At 49.1% G+C, this 15,020-nt stretch overlaps 1 protein-coding gene across 2 annotated transcripts in view; it reads left to right on the forward strand.

The window, feature by feature from the left end:
• Positions 1-1,833: 1,833 nt before the first annotated feature.
• Positions 1,834-15,020, forward strand: part of LOC8041933 (kinesin heavy chain) — a 76,942-nt gene continuing 63,755 nt past the window's right edge. The window contains exon 1 of one of the 2 annotated variants that reach the window (XM_040222760.2): positions 1,834-2,340. In XM_040222760.2, coding sequence (XP_040078694.1) covers positions 2,188-2,340 — 153 coding nt within the window. In that variant the 5' untranslated portion in view covers positions 1,834-2,187. The remainder of the gene's footprint in view (positions 2,341-15,020) is intronic. The other variant, XM_040222758.2, reaches the window with a different exon arrangement.

Raw genomic sequence — 15,020 nt, forward strand, 5'->3', positions numbered from 1 at the left:
CATGATGGTAACCTTGAGGCTGGGAAAGAAGAGAGTTAAAACGAACAGGAAAAAGGGGAGAGTGTGTCTCAAAGAGATGGTGTTTGTCCATTATGCTCAATAATCAATTACACCAGCTCGCCTGTACAAACTCTACAAACTTTTTTTTTTTTTCTCTAGGCGTATTTTGAAGATGTCAGAACGCCAAGCTCTAATTGTCTGATTGAAGAAAATAGTGGGTAGACCTCAAGGCATCTAGCATTGCGGTCTGCCCACTATACTTCCAGTCAAAGCCAATCAGAACACGGCGTCGTTCCGACATCACCGCAACCTCCTGCACAAGAAGCAGGCGACTTGTTCTCCGCATTGAGTTTCGGTAGACTCTAGCTATGAAGTAGAAAAGTGAGTACGAAAAATTTTTAAAACTTTCAGCCTTTCCACTCTAGTGAAGAAGGGAGAGCAGCGGAGCTTTAGCTTCTGTTCTCGGCTGTGGCTTTCCAGGCGAGCAATCTGCTCTTCTTTCGCAAGGGAATCTGAAACACTCGACGCAGTGGAATTTTAGGTGGTAGCGGCCTCGCGGCGGTTGCGGAACCATTCGCGCTGCTGCGCTCATCGCCGCTCGTTCCGTTCCCGCTCTTCTTACTCCGAAGAAATGTTGCCGTCATCTATGAGCGACGGCGGCAAGCAGACAACCGGCAAACGCAACACTCTGGACAGCTACTGCCATCTATGAGCGACGGCGGCAACCAGAGTGTTGTGTCGACATTTGTTTGGTACCGGACACGATCCTGGGAAAACTAGCCCTTACCTGTAATAAAAGAAAAAAAGCAGTTTGAGGAGGGTGACATTGCCGAATGAGGAGTAAACTTCGAGTAAACAACCCCAACTTTAGGATTGCCCTTCTATTTTTGTCTTGTTTGCTTAGATGTTTCGTGTGTAGTAAAAAAAAATTATACATTACGGCTGCTGAATTTACAAGATTATCAGTTATCTTTGCCAGTGGCGTCACTAGGAGGGGGAGGCGAACCGCCCCGGGTGTCGGACTCGGGGTGGTACGGCTGGGCAGGAAAATAGGCGGGGGGGGGGGGGGTCGTCGTTACGGCGAGCTACGAGAGCCTGGGGGGTTGTCGCGGCGGCCCAACCGCTACACCTATAAAAAAAGAAAAAAAAATGTGGTGGTTTATTCAAAAACCAAACAGTGGCTTACTTGCCACTGTTTGGTTTCTTAGCTTTCCTGGTTCTCTAGGATTAGCTTGATTATCATGCGTACTGCTGCTTCAATGACGCACACACGGTATGCACATTATGTGACTACTTCGGGATCCGATGAGTTAGACTTCTCCGCTCTTATTGCGGAGGAGGCGCCGTATTAATCCTCAGTCCTCCGCTGGGGCGTGCCAGATGCCCGTCGTTGGTTTGGCCAGCTGTGCGCCGTGTTTTCATGTATCAAGCAACCAAGCTGCCGCCCAGAACAACCGGACAGTGCGAGCCATGATCTCGAGCGGGTGCATGCGCGCGACGCGTGTATCAGGGACTGACCTAGGTGCCATACCAGTCCTGCCCGGTCCGTCACTGCTCCTCGCGCATGCGCAGCACGGCTCTCCAGGAGCCACGCGAAACTGATCAACCTCGGCCCAGTGTAGCTTACGCAACAAAAATAAAAACAAATTACCTCAGGGGAGCCAAAGTTGCATGCTTACGAGGGAACACGGACAACCACGGAACCACTCACACATCTGAGCAATGCTCAACGATTTAAGTTTAGCGCCTCTTTAACCGTCTTGACTACTTGTCACGGGATGGCGCTTGGAGTCAAACGAGCGCGCGAATCCGCACCCGCACAAACGTCGCGACGGGATGACGTCACCTGATTCGACTCCCGTCGTTCCTCGCGGCTGAAAGATGGCCGATCGAGGATTTTAGGTCTCCTAGGAAATAGTCTCTTCTCCTTTGTCCCCAGCGTTTTTATGAATGGTGTGCTCAATTCCTAGCGCGCGTCAAGGCTGACCGACATCGCCCGAGTGCGCGCCTACCGTGTTCCGTCCCAAGAACGAGGATTAGCGGCCCAGATGTTCAGCTGACGTGCATCATCGGGGCCAATCATGGAGACTGTAGCATAGGCCTAAAAGCCTCGGGATCGATAGGCTGCTAGCGCCGGTCATGCGCTTTATTTAGTCCCCACAAAACTGTGCTGTATTTATACCGATCATGCAAGCCCCAAACGTCCCCGAGCCTCCGCCCGCAGAGTGCAACATCAAAGTCGTATGCCGCTTTAGGCCGCTTAACGATGCCGAGGAGCGTGCCGGCAGCAAGTTCATCGCGAAGTTCCCCTCGGGTTCCGAGGATTGTACGGCGATTGGCGTGAGTACCTCTTGCACATCACCTTTTTCACGTATGTAGACCTTTTTTGAACGCGACACCTGACTCCTGTTTTAATCTTGGGGGCGGTTGCACTGCCCGGTAGGACGTCCTACCCGTCCTAACCTAGGCGTTGGCTCCCGGACTGCCCATCCAATCGCCCCACGGTCGCCTAACCCTAGACAACTTGCCTTGAGCGCTTCCACGAATTTCGTGGGTTGAGCGTGTTTGGCGAAACTTGCTCTCTCGTTGGTCATTCAGAAGAAAGCCATTCTACGCGACGCGCAGATCGAACGAAGCCGTTTTATTTGCGTGCGTCGGCGCTTGGCTCTCTCGTTGCATGCCGCAGTTTTTCGGGATGTCAGATGGCTGTCAGCGCGTGTGTTAGTACGGACCGACGACAGCGTGACCGTGGTCTTGCAGACGGTTTTGGTCGCTGCAGACGATTGCGGGACCGGTGACGCAACCGGGGAACGTGAGGTCCCCGTTTCACGCCCGCGGGTGCCGGTACACGACGCCGTCGGGTCTAGGTCGCGACGTGGAAAACAACGCCCGCACTTTCACTCACCGCGCTGGAGCGCAAAAATAATCGCTCCGCTTATCTCGAGACGCGGTGACTAAGAGACAACATTGCCAGGACCTCCGATACGAAGTGGCAGACTTTTTCCCCCCGAGTTTGTGTATGATTGGCGTCGGCCGGCTGCGAAGGTCCGAACGTGTGCGTTAAAACGCCATGGTACTAGTACTTCGGTGCAGTCAAAGTTCTCATAGTCGTTCTCATCCTGCCATTAACAATAGTAGATAAGTTACTGGAATTCGCGATTGTTCCAGTGCGATAACGTCAAATCGAAAACTGACCGATTGCCCCAAGACGTTTTTGCGATGGTGTGCATTCAAGCAACGTCCAGAGCGAGTCACGTTCGCGCTCTCGACCGTTTTCTGTTCGCGTTTGCACGCGCTGAGCACACCCCACGTGGAAAGCAGCAGCAGACAGAGCGTCCTTGACACCCCTCCGCAAAAGCGGTGCGCCGCCGATGATTATGTGGGGCGACCGCTGGCGATACAGCGGCGCGAGCAGTGACTCACGCCGACCGACCTGCAGTGATCCGTCAAGACCGGCGATTATTTCAAGCCCGTGCAGCTGCGAAAGGAACTTTGTAGTTTCTGCGTACTTTGTAGTTTCTGCGTTTGATAGGAAAAGGAACGGCATTTGGGGGGCCGAGTCCGCGGCTCGTTCTTTTTATCTATTTATCTTCTTATTTCGTATCTTTTACGGTGACAGGTGCGACCTCGGGCATTTTGCGTCTATTTCAATGTCTGGCTACGGAGGCTTGAGATCTACATTTCTTTGTTGCCCAGTGCCGACGCTTGAGCTTGACGTTTGCCACCTTTTGCATTGTCCAGTCCAGCCTAGCATGCTACGTCCAAAACGTTCAAATTATTCGGTATAATTTTTAGCAATCAAATACACGTCCTTTGAACTGGATCACTCACTCAAATGCAAGGTACTTGCTGGCGATATTCAGTGAAACCTTATGGATGGATGACACTTGCACCGCCTAGTCTAAAAAGATTTACACCGCTCCCCTTTCACCATTTCTCTACATTTCATGTCCCCTTTACATCATCTAACCCACCAATTTCGTGTATTATCACGCTTCTCTAGACCTTTTCCACCAATCTTCTGATCCTGTCTTTGAGACTGTATTTCGTTAAAATGTGCACAGGGCAAGGTTGCTTGTCTTGTGACAGCAGTCAGTCAGTATTTTTGTAGCTATGTTTAGGTGTATCTCCAAAATGTGTAGTCCCTTTAATGTGGATATCTGAAGTGTTGGAAATCTAATCAACATGAGAGTGGGTTTGGCTGTAGCATTACGTCCTCACTAGTCAACATACACGCAGCATTGTTTGAAAATATTTGGCAAACACTGAAGGATCCTCCCCAGAAGGACAATGGCTGTTGTTGTCTTCATATCCTATTTGCAACCTTGGCACTTGTGCATCTACAATGGAGTGGACATCGTTTTCGCAAATTGCAGTTCTCCAGGGGTGGCAAGACAACAGGAGATCTCAGAAGCATGCAAGTGTGTCTAATGTCACAACATTTCACTTTTTGTTCTTTGTCAGTTTGTTGAGGCTTTTGTCTACCGTGTGTTCATGCCCTTTATGTTCGTTTGTAGCAAACATCAGCTTACATAACCTCCTTCATGCTTTTAAGGCTGAAGGTGCATATGCGTGACTAAATTTATGGTAATGAGATTTACTCACGTGCCGAAGTAGCTTTCTAACTCACGATAAACCGAACATAGAAAACTCTTAATGACTTGAGTGAGTCTCTCAGAGGGATATAAATACATTTTTCACTCAACTTTGTCATGTACAGTTCTGTCCGAAGTTCTGGAGTCTGGGAATCCTTCCTGTACATTTAAATGACATCCTAAGTTTGCCTATTTGCTTAGCAAACTGTTTATTCTTGCAGAAGCACAACTCGCCACACGAAGTTATCCTAAGGGATAATGAAATGAAATGAAATGAAATGAAATGAACCAACTGAAAAGCAAAATATAAAGCTTGGAACCATTCATGCTGCTCATTTCTCGTGTTGTGTGATAACAATAATAATCCTTTATTTCTTTAGTGCTCCAGAACAATTATTATGCTTTGATATGGTTGCACAGACTTAAAAACAGTACTCTATAGTTCGGCGGGGATATTTATGAAAAAGTAAAATCGCAGTTCACATTAACTGAAGAGCGTGTATGACAAGGTTGCTATCGAAGCTTGCTATATCCTTTTGATATTGATGGGCGTAGTCCTCTTGGGTTATCCGTTGCAGCATCCGAAAACAATCTCTGCTCTCCTGGTATTCTTATCGGGTCTGATTGTTGAGGGATAGTCTCTATGTAAGAAACGAACAGATAACAGCAGCGCGATAATAACGGTGACCTCAGTTTGCACTTGGAACGAACGTCCTAAAAAATTCATAAAACTTTTTTTTTAATTTCCATTTCTTTATTTTAGTAATTTCAGATTTTACGTTCGCAAATTTGAACGCGTTTTCGGTGTTTTAGAGATAATAAAATGTTTTTTGTTGATTCTATTAGTTTTATGATTGATAGCGTGCCGCAGGCGGCTGATTACTTCTAAAATATTCCTAGTTCTATGTCGTCATTGCACGTGACCAAAAGCCGCCAAACCTCGAAACACAATCTTATTTAAACACACACACACACACACACACACACACACAACACGCACGCACACACACGCATAATAATCTAAACTTTAAAATAACGAAGAACACAAGCATACAAACAATTAGGCTGAATACATTTTTGTATTGTGTCGGCCGTTTTATTTTTGTTTTGGCTCGGGGTTTAGTTAGAATACGACACTTCCTAACCATGCGGATTATCAGCCGAAAATCTATCTTTGTTTATTGTTGCGTGCTTACGGTTCGTGTTTCCGTAAACATCGGGGCCCCGTACATGCCTTGTTTCCTCTAACCAGCTGGCCTGCACACATTCGGTTCTTGCGAGGGATTATGTCTTCGCGATGGATTATCGGATTAGTCGGGCTTGTCGGATAATAGACTCACAGGACACGCGCGGGCCCGTACCTTTGACTGCGTTGCCATAGAAAGTTGCCCCCAAATTAGCGAAGCTAAAGAGAGAAAGAAAAAAAAAAGACAAAAAAAAGACCATTTAATAGTTTTTTTGGAACATGACGCGTCTCCGTTCTCTGGAAGGTTCTGAGAAAGGGAAGTGATGTTGGGCACAGGCGTGCAAAACAATGTCCCGTCGAGTTTTGTGTCCTTTCGCCGAGCGAGCGTCTAAATTTGGAAGTGCGGGCGGAACGTGCGTGGACGCCGGCCGCCACGCCGACGAGCCCCTCCAACGTAAACACCGTGTTGACGTTCGAAGTGTTTTGTCCGAAGCTGGCTCTTCGTTGCTGCCCGCTGACGTGTGCGGGAATGAAGTCCCTGTCAGGCCCAGTTGGCTCTATCTGCTCTGAATCTAACCTAAACACGATGTGTAGTTGCAATTACCCTTTCAAGGACCGACACGAAAGAGCGGCACGAAATTGACGTCATGAGCATCGCGTGACCGCGTCACGTGAGGTGGTGCATGCACGAGTTACGTGCTTTGGTGTAAACACGATCGCACGGACGCTAACGGCACTAATCCGTAGTGTACGTTCAAGCCGAGGCTATGTTGCCGCCAGGGCGGGCGAATTTGCACGAGTAGTGGCTATTAAACGGGCCTCAAGTCTGGGCGCGTCATCGCGAAGCTGGGCGAACGGCCGGCCCTTGCCGCCGAGGTTCTTCGGTCGCGCTCTGGATCGATTTCCTCGGTCTGGGTTAGGGTCTTGGTCTGGGTAGGGTCTGGCACATGGGTTTGAACTCTGGGGGCCGTGGTTGCGACACGGCCCGCGCGAGCTCGGCTGGCACCCCCGCGCGCTGGACTGGCGGTGGCAAGCAACGCGGCATTGCGCAGCTGTCACAGCCCGTCGACTGCCGAGCAGTGCGCTCAATATTGTTAAAGTAATTTTTTTATGTTTTTTTTTTTTTTTTACGATTAGTGAATTGGAAGGTTCTTTTTTGGGTTAGGCATTGATCCCAGAATTGCTTATAGTCAGTTACAGGTTAAGAAGGTAGCGGCAAATGCCCCTCAAAGGGAATCAGATATCCCTCCGCCACCTTTGCATCCAATAGCGTCCCACCGTTTCCGTGACGTCGCGGACAACGCGCGAGGAGGGTCTTGCCTTTCTGTGCATATTTGCTTTATCTTTCGACTTTGACTTAGCATTGTGGAAGCCACGAGAGGGAGATTAGAGTTCTCCCCCACCGACGGAAACAAATACGACTTTCGGGGATTAGCTTCCCCCCCGATGGATACAAAGGCTGCTTTCAGGGGCTCGGTTCCCTCTCCGATGAATACAAAGGTCGCTTTCTTAAAATGTGGGATCGGAGACAAGTGGGAATCCATTGAAGCGGAACAAGGAGCGTTTCCAGTGAACTCTTCTTTCGACTGCGGAGGGATTTGAAACGGGCGCATCACACTTGTGGGAGGAGCTTCTCCTACCTTCTTGACTTGTAACCGACTATAGACGTTTATTCATTTGCTTTGAGGGCCCGTTTCAGCGTGTTACAATAGAAAGAGAGAGAGAGAGAGAGATCACACCAAAGGAACAGAAGCAGGCACATATAAGGATGAATAGAAATCATACAAACCGGAGTGTTCTGCTGTTGTACCTCGAGGCCATAAATTGATTGAACGCGTTCAATAAGTCTAGTATTTGGTAACGTCCCAAGAAAAATGGGCGTTAAAAAAAATATGTATATATTGGTTATGAAATAACAAAACGTAGTATTTATAGCCTTCGTTTACGGTAGCAACCAGGCAACCGTAACTATAATTCGATCTGGTCATTCGACTCAAATCTCCGCGAAATAAAAGATGCAACGAGCCCCGGCACCGCGGTCGTCGAGCGCGGGCAGTCTGTCACGCGCGTCCATTTTACGCTCAGCACTAGGATCGCTTAATTTCGAAATCAAAGACGCACACGTACGGCTCTCCCGGACAGCGAAGAAACTTGATCGAACGAATCACAGGTATTGAGTTTTTGAGGAAATGAAGGATGGATTGAAATATTAATTAGTATTCGCCCAAATATACCTTTAAATGTTAGCCTGAGCCCAGGTTTTCATAACACAGACCACTGACACGGACCAACTTTGTACTGCGTAAAATATTTAATAATTTCAATAATTGTGTTTCGACCAGTGTTGCGGAATGGGCACTCCCATTCCATTCCAATTCCATTCCGGGGAATTAGAGTTTTCGATAATTCCATTCCTTTCAACTCCTAGGAATGGGGACACTAGGCCCATTCCCACTCCTGGAATGGCTGAGTCGCTCCATTCCATTCCTCCAATTCCTAAACGTTAAAAGTGTCGCTTGACAGCTGCATTACGTTGCAGGGTTGGGCAGAAATATTGAGAAATGTATTTGGAAGTAAAAATACTGGGATAGATGAAAATAGTTGCTGAGATACTGATACTCAAGTCTCAAATATATCCATAAAAATGTATCGTGATACGTGTCGGAAATACATTTTAAGAAGAGGCAAAAAGTCTTTGGAAATACAAATACAAGAATACATTTTAGGGAGGGCAGAAATATAAATACTGATAATACAATACACTTTTTCAAATTTCTTTGAGACGCCAACTGAGATGAGGCTTTAAGTTTGAAGTGGAAGTTTCTTTTCTTTTTTTGGTCCTGAAATTACTTTTCCGCAGGCTTGGCACTTCGCCTTGAAGGTAGTGGTTCCGGACGAAGAGTCCTAAATGGGTTTAAAAAAAACGTTCCATCAAGGATTGACCGCGGTCCCTTCCCTGGCATCCTGTCTGACAGACCAGTGATGCGAAAAGACCGACCTCTAAAATAAATTCCGTCAAAAAATCACCACTTCCCTGTCCAATAAGGGTGCCCCTGTAAGCACTGCATGACGTAACGGTGGGATGAACCAGTATTCTTGAATCTGTAGGTGTTGCCTTGAACATGAAACTTTATCCACGCTGCTGTATGAAAGGACAATACGTACTTTCGTTGTAGCTGACCTCGTTGAAGACCATGCAGGCAGTTGCATTTGGAATTTTCGAGAAAACTGGACCACCTGAAGCATCCTGAAGCGCATGTATTATCTTCTGTTACGGTTGAAAAATCGATACGGTGGCATCCCTGTTGTGACGGTCCTTCCTGCCGACTCTCCGCCTCCAACACATGAATGGCAGTCTTCAAGTTTCGCCTAGCATAATTCAAACAGGGACCTCGTGGATTGCGACCTGAGATGGCCGGCACAGGTGCGAGCTCTTCGAGAAGCAGCGCGCTCGAGACGAGTCGAAAGTGTACGAAGTCTGGGTCCGCACAGCGAGGCCACGTCTGGCCTCCTTCCTGGGTATCGGTTCACCAGAGCAGCAGGTCACGTTCACGTCGGCTGATGACGTACCAGCCGTGCAATATTACAGGCGCAGACGCATTCGGATATGTGTTGAACTTCACTGGTGAAAGGCGCCACCGCCGCCCCCCCCCCCCCCCCTTCCCTCCCCCCTCTGTTCGTTGCTTTGACGCTTGTTTTTTGTATTGCATTTTTTTCTTTTGCGCATAAGTCTGCTAGGGCCTTACGCGGTTCGCAGTTTCCCGCTCATTTCATTTCTGAACAACACACTCCCTGACTGGGTCGGTATAGCTGAACGTAAAAAATAAATAAATAAAATATAAAGAACCTGGCCCATTCCATTCCCATTCCATTCCGGGCAAAAGGCATTTAATTCCATTCCAATTCCATTCCCCTGAGCGTTGCAGCCATTCCATTCCCATTCCATTCCGGGGTCGCGAAAATGCGGAATGATTCCGGAATCATTCCAACTCCGGAGTGGCAACTCCGCAACACTGGTTTCGACATCTTGTAAACCCTGAGATGGGGAACGATAAAAATTTTTTTATCGTTCCCCATCTTAGGGTTTATAAGATGTCAATCCATTACCAGCTCGCCTGCAGTCTGTCACTTCTTACAATAGTGTTTATCAGTTTTTTTCTTATTTTTTCTAAATTTTTTTTAGTCTCGGAGCAGATTTGTTTACTGACGTAATTTTTCTCGTGCATGCGAACTTGTGAACAGTAGGTTTATGTTAGAGTCCTGATAAACTCTAGCAAAAACCCACATACAAACTAAAAGAAAGCAAAAAAAAAGTAAAATCTCCTGGAACCGAAGCTGGGACTCGTTTCCACGTCAATTTCGACGTGGGAGCTGCAGATTTTTATTTTCAGCATGGAATAAAGCGTTTGTTCGTGACACGATTAAATCTAGACGTGAAACGTAGCATGAAGCCATTGGTTTTCGATTTTATTTCTCGCCCACGCCGTCAAGCACGACTGCGCTTGTGTGTCTGCCCCAACAGAACAGTTCGAACGGATAGAATGTGTTTCCAGGAGTGTCGCGTGATCGTAACAAGTCGGACGTTTTCTTACCTTATCTCCCGGGGCAGACGTCCGCGTCTGCTACTGTATCCACGTGAATATCATTCACGGGATCGCCATGGTAGGTCTACGTTGTCACAGTCACATCTCCACTCGTCGTAAACACGCTGTTTTTTTTTTTTTGTTGTTTTTTTTTGGAGAACGCGCAATTGTACACATTACGACGTCTTTGTCCCAATCACGTTATCCCTACTGGTCGTGAAAACGCACCACTCGCTTTTTCCCAAGCACGACCGAGCGCGAGTGGCACGATCCTTAGCACCTTGCTTGAACTACGTCCGTTAGGCGTAGCGTAGTTTGCCTTTGGCCAGCTCGGACACTCACGGCGACGACGCGCAGTTTGTGAAGCGTTGTTGTGCTTGCACACGCTCTTCCGTGCACGGTTCGGATGATTTGTGGGCGTCTAACTTCGTTGGATGCCGTCGGGTAGGGCCACGTAACTTTCGCCACGGAGGCCAAATAAAGCGAGATGCGGTGCTTTTTCTTTTTGGCGCCGTATGGTCCAGAAACACGCATCGATCTATCTTGCGTCCGGGTTTTGACGTACCTTTTCTGATTTTCTGCCCTGCAAAACGGAAGACGCGCTGCTCATTCTTGCTCATCGAAACATACGCAAGAAGTTGGTCGACCGGACGTTATCTCGGCCACAGGAAGTTCCGCCGTTACTTCTTTATGTTTTGTTTCGTCCGATTTGGCTGCACTTCGTGCACCGATGCAGAAAAGTGTAGGGCAGTGTACTTTCGGTATGTGTATTGAGATAGGACGGGAAGTACACCACCTATACACTTTTCTGCACCGGTACAGGAGCTGCGCGTAAATCGAACGAAGCTACTACACACATCGTGACTGTCATCTCGAGAGCTAATGTGCCTGGAGCGCGTCTCCGACTTGTGTGTTCCCTTAGTGTTCACCGTCGTATCCTGCCCCGTTGCGTCGACACTGGTCCCCAAGGGGCGACAAACTGCGTCGCAGGACCCGGCGTATCGTGCTATCGGGACGTCGCGATCCTGGCGATTGGTAACAGAAATGCTGGTGAAAAAGGCGAGCAGATGCGAGGGTCGAGCTGTCGTTCCAAAGGTCCGCACATCGTGGTCCGCTTTGGCTTCCGTCGGTTTTCTGCAGCCGCAGAGCGGCCTGCAGCGGAACAGGCGTCTGTCTCATGCACATCCACCGCTGCGCCACCACTAGGATCGCGGCGGGCGACAGCGTTATGACGTCATCGGGCGAAGATCGAGAGGCCACCTTTGGGGGCGCAGTAAACACACCAGTCCGATACGCGTTCCAGCCGTTCCAGGCACTTGTACCATGCAGGGGTGGCCAGACGTGCATATTTCGAAAGCCATAAGAAGACAAAACCAGAAAAGTAAGTCAAGAGTTGCATATATAGAGTTCTTCCAAAAGATTGCTCCCCAGTTAGCAGCTGTGGAATCCCTGTACGATTAATGGCGGACTAAAACCGCCACGTTACGGCACACTTTATACGTTTGGTTGGACTAGAAGGCAAAAAACACCCGCAAGAAGGGGATGGGTGCATGGACGTTGCACTTCCGACTCCGTTTGATTAGCTCGTTGGCTCCTAGCCTTGGCCGCGCTCCGATCTTCGCTATATTATGGAATGACTTTCACTTTCCATGATGTCAGTTGTTCCGCCATTGTGCCGTGGTTCCGACCTTCTATTATTAGGCACGTGACTTTGGAAAAAGGTCTATAGACTAATTCCTCAATGACGTCACGCAACTGGGGTGGCGCTGCTGTCGGTACTGGGCATGCGCAAACGGTTCTCCTCCCCAATTTGTTTTTTGCGCATCGCCCACACCTGGTGTGGGCGATGCGGGCTTTTCTTTGGAAACACTGTTGGTGTAAAGGGAGGGCGTGACACTTTTTTTTTTCTCAGCTGGGGTGAATTCCACTCGTAAAGCGATTGACCTGTGTGTTTTTTTTCATGTGAGTCCTCTCATTCGTAAAACGAGAACCTTGTCGGATCTGCGTATGATGGCAGAAAGCTGACAAAACACGAGCTGCCCTTTTTTTCTACATGCTGTCGTGAGCCGCGGTTTGGCCACGCCTGCACTATACCATAACACCACGGCCTCTCGCGTACTTCATCTAGCGTGTCATTGGAACGGGATATCCGAATAGACCTGGGATCGGGGATAAGCAATCAGTTTCGTGATGCACTTTGCGTTGTGCGTCGGATAGGTTTTCCCGAAATCTGTGATGAACGTCTGAACTGAGATCGACGTGTGTTGTTTGCTGGGAAAGTGCCGTTTCGTGACTGTCCACGAAACGCGACTGTTACATTTCTGACTCTCTGACAGGGGCAACAGGGGTGGTAAAAGAACAGGGCCGCGAGTGCCTCCACAGCCCGCGCTCGTCGCCTTCAAACGTGTTCTAGCTTCGTGTCCACGCTCGAGGCTGGCGAGAGGCCGCTATCGAGGGTAGGAAAGTTCGCGCTGGAGGATGAGAACGGCTCCCGTTCTCATCCTGCCAGAGTGCGGACGACGTGCTCCATCCGGTTCGCGCACCGAGGTGGTCACTCGTTGAAGCCAGACGTTGGAACGCCAGCGAACGTCGTCGAGAAACGGCTTTTCTTTTGCACAGGAGACATGGAGACCTTTATGTCTGCTGCGCAACATTTGTAGTGCCAGATTGACGCAACCGCACGATGTGTTCTTGATGGCCGCAGTGCTGGAATTTCTACGTCACTTGGGTTACCATATGGCAGCCTTCCACTGGGTGTCGAGCTCTCACTAAGCCCCATACTCGCCCCAGGTATACATGACGTAGGAAAGCGCGTATCAACATGATGGTTCTTGCCGCCTACCTAATTTTCTCACTAAATCGTCTAATTTCATGGACATTTGTTGCCTTTATCTAACTCGTCCATCTCTCTTTCTCGTGGGTATTTACACCACCGAGAATATGTCTGCAAACACGGTACCGTTCCTCGCGGTGTCATGTTCAAAACTATCCGTTGATCTTAGCCCGAGACTGAGGCAGGAAAAGAGGAAAGGCTTCGAAGTAGAAGAAAAATGAACAGTCGAGGACATGTCATTTCATTTTTCTTCTACTTCGAAACTTTCCTGTTTTCCTGCCTCAGTCTCGGGCTAAGAACAAAATGGTTAACATCCACCAGCTCGCCTGCGCAATCGCTACGTTATCATGTTCAAAACGTCTGTAATTTTTTTTTTTTTTTTGGTGTGGGGGGTTGGGGGGGGGGGGGGGGGGGGGTTGCGTTATGTTAAATTGTGGTAAAGTTTTTTTTTTTTTTTTTTTTTAATCATGAACTCTTGTGGCTTCTGAGACATTTTTGCAATGTGCCTTCTTCTGGCAGCACGTGATTTTTCGATGGAACCCGGCCCCAGGTTGTGGAACTTGGAATGGCAGTCCGTGTCCCGAATGACCGGGCGGTTGTTGTATTCGGTCGACGCACGGGAAGGGGGGACGGTATTCGGTTGTCTTCACTCGAACGCCTACAAAACGAAGCGACCTCTGGGGGTCACCGATCGGCCCCGTCCCGATATGTTGGGTCGTCTCGCGGCTGCCGCGCTCTCTGCCGCCTGCACGGATGGTGGAAGCGTGCGGTCGGCGCGGCGTCCAAGATACGGCCGCTGCCGGCCCGCGAGGACCGCGATCGAGCGGAGTCGGACGCGGCCGCTGTTGCGCCGACGTATCTGGGCCAGTGTCGTTACTCGGGCAACGTCCACCCCGCGCGGAATGCCGGATCTCGGTTTTTCGGGCCTACTGGACGCAATGGACGCCCAGGGCTGGCGGTCGTGGCCGAGCGTGTATCTACACCCTGTATACCTATAAAGTCCCTAGATAATAGAGCTTCCTACAAGTACCTACATTCTTTCAAGCGCCGACCGCGTGACGCCGTGACGGTGCAAGTTTTAGGAACCGAATGGCGGCGCACAGTGGACGTTTGAACAGGATACCACCATTTTGTTCCAGCGGAATATGCTTTGTCAGTTGTCTTGGTTGTCGTTACTTGTAAAAGAAGTATCCAGGGACTTTATGTATACCAACACCACCTAAACATTGCGAGGCCGCGGGGTCTGAATGTCGGTGTCATCTAGACGAAAAAACCAGTACCCCCTAGAAGACAAGGTCTGAGTCACTCGCCCTAGACCCAGCAGTCGTGACGTCAGAGTTGAGTTGGTGTTTATATACTGTCGACGATGTTCGCACCTCCGAGGCACAAAATGCACGCATTCACATGCGTGTTTTTCCGTGAAAGCAAGCGCTTGCACGAATGAATGTTACGACATTGTAGTTAATGTATACTTTTGTGCGAACGTTACGGGGGAAGGGGTATCGAAATCGCCCTCGTTTCAATCGATCACGTGTGATCTATTCTCTTTCTCGTTCCATTGTTTCGTATCCGACGCTGTGTTCTTCGTTATAGTGTATCGCGAGCTTCTACGGAGAACGCGTTCCGCGTCGCGGCGACATGTCTTCCGGAACGCCGCTTCGACGTATAGCGAACTGCGGCGACGGTGTGGAAAATGACGCCATTCCTATGCAGCAACTATGCGTGCCGACGTCGTGGTCGCGCAGTTGCCGAGGTTCTAAGCGATCTCTCGCGTACGTTATTACTTTCTTCCCCCGACCAGTTGCTCCAAAAATAGGCTACTA

The sequence above is a fragment of the Ixodes scapularis genome, unplaced genomic scaffold, assembly GCF_016920785.2.
Source record: "Ixodes scapularis isolate PalLabHiFi unplaced genomic scaffold, ASM1692078v2 PGA_scaffold5__190_contigs__length_132052651, whole genome shotgun sequence".
Classification (NCBI taxonomy): Eukaryota; Metazoa; Arthropoda; class Arachnida; order Ixodida; family Ixodidae; genus Ixodes; species Ixodes scapularis.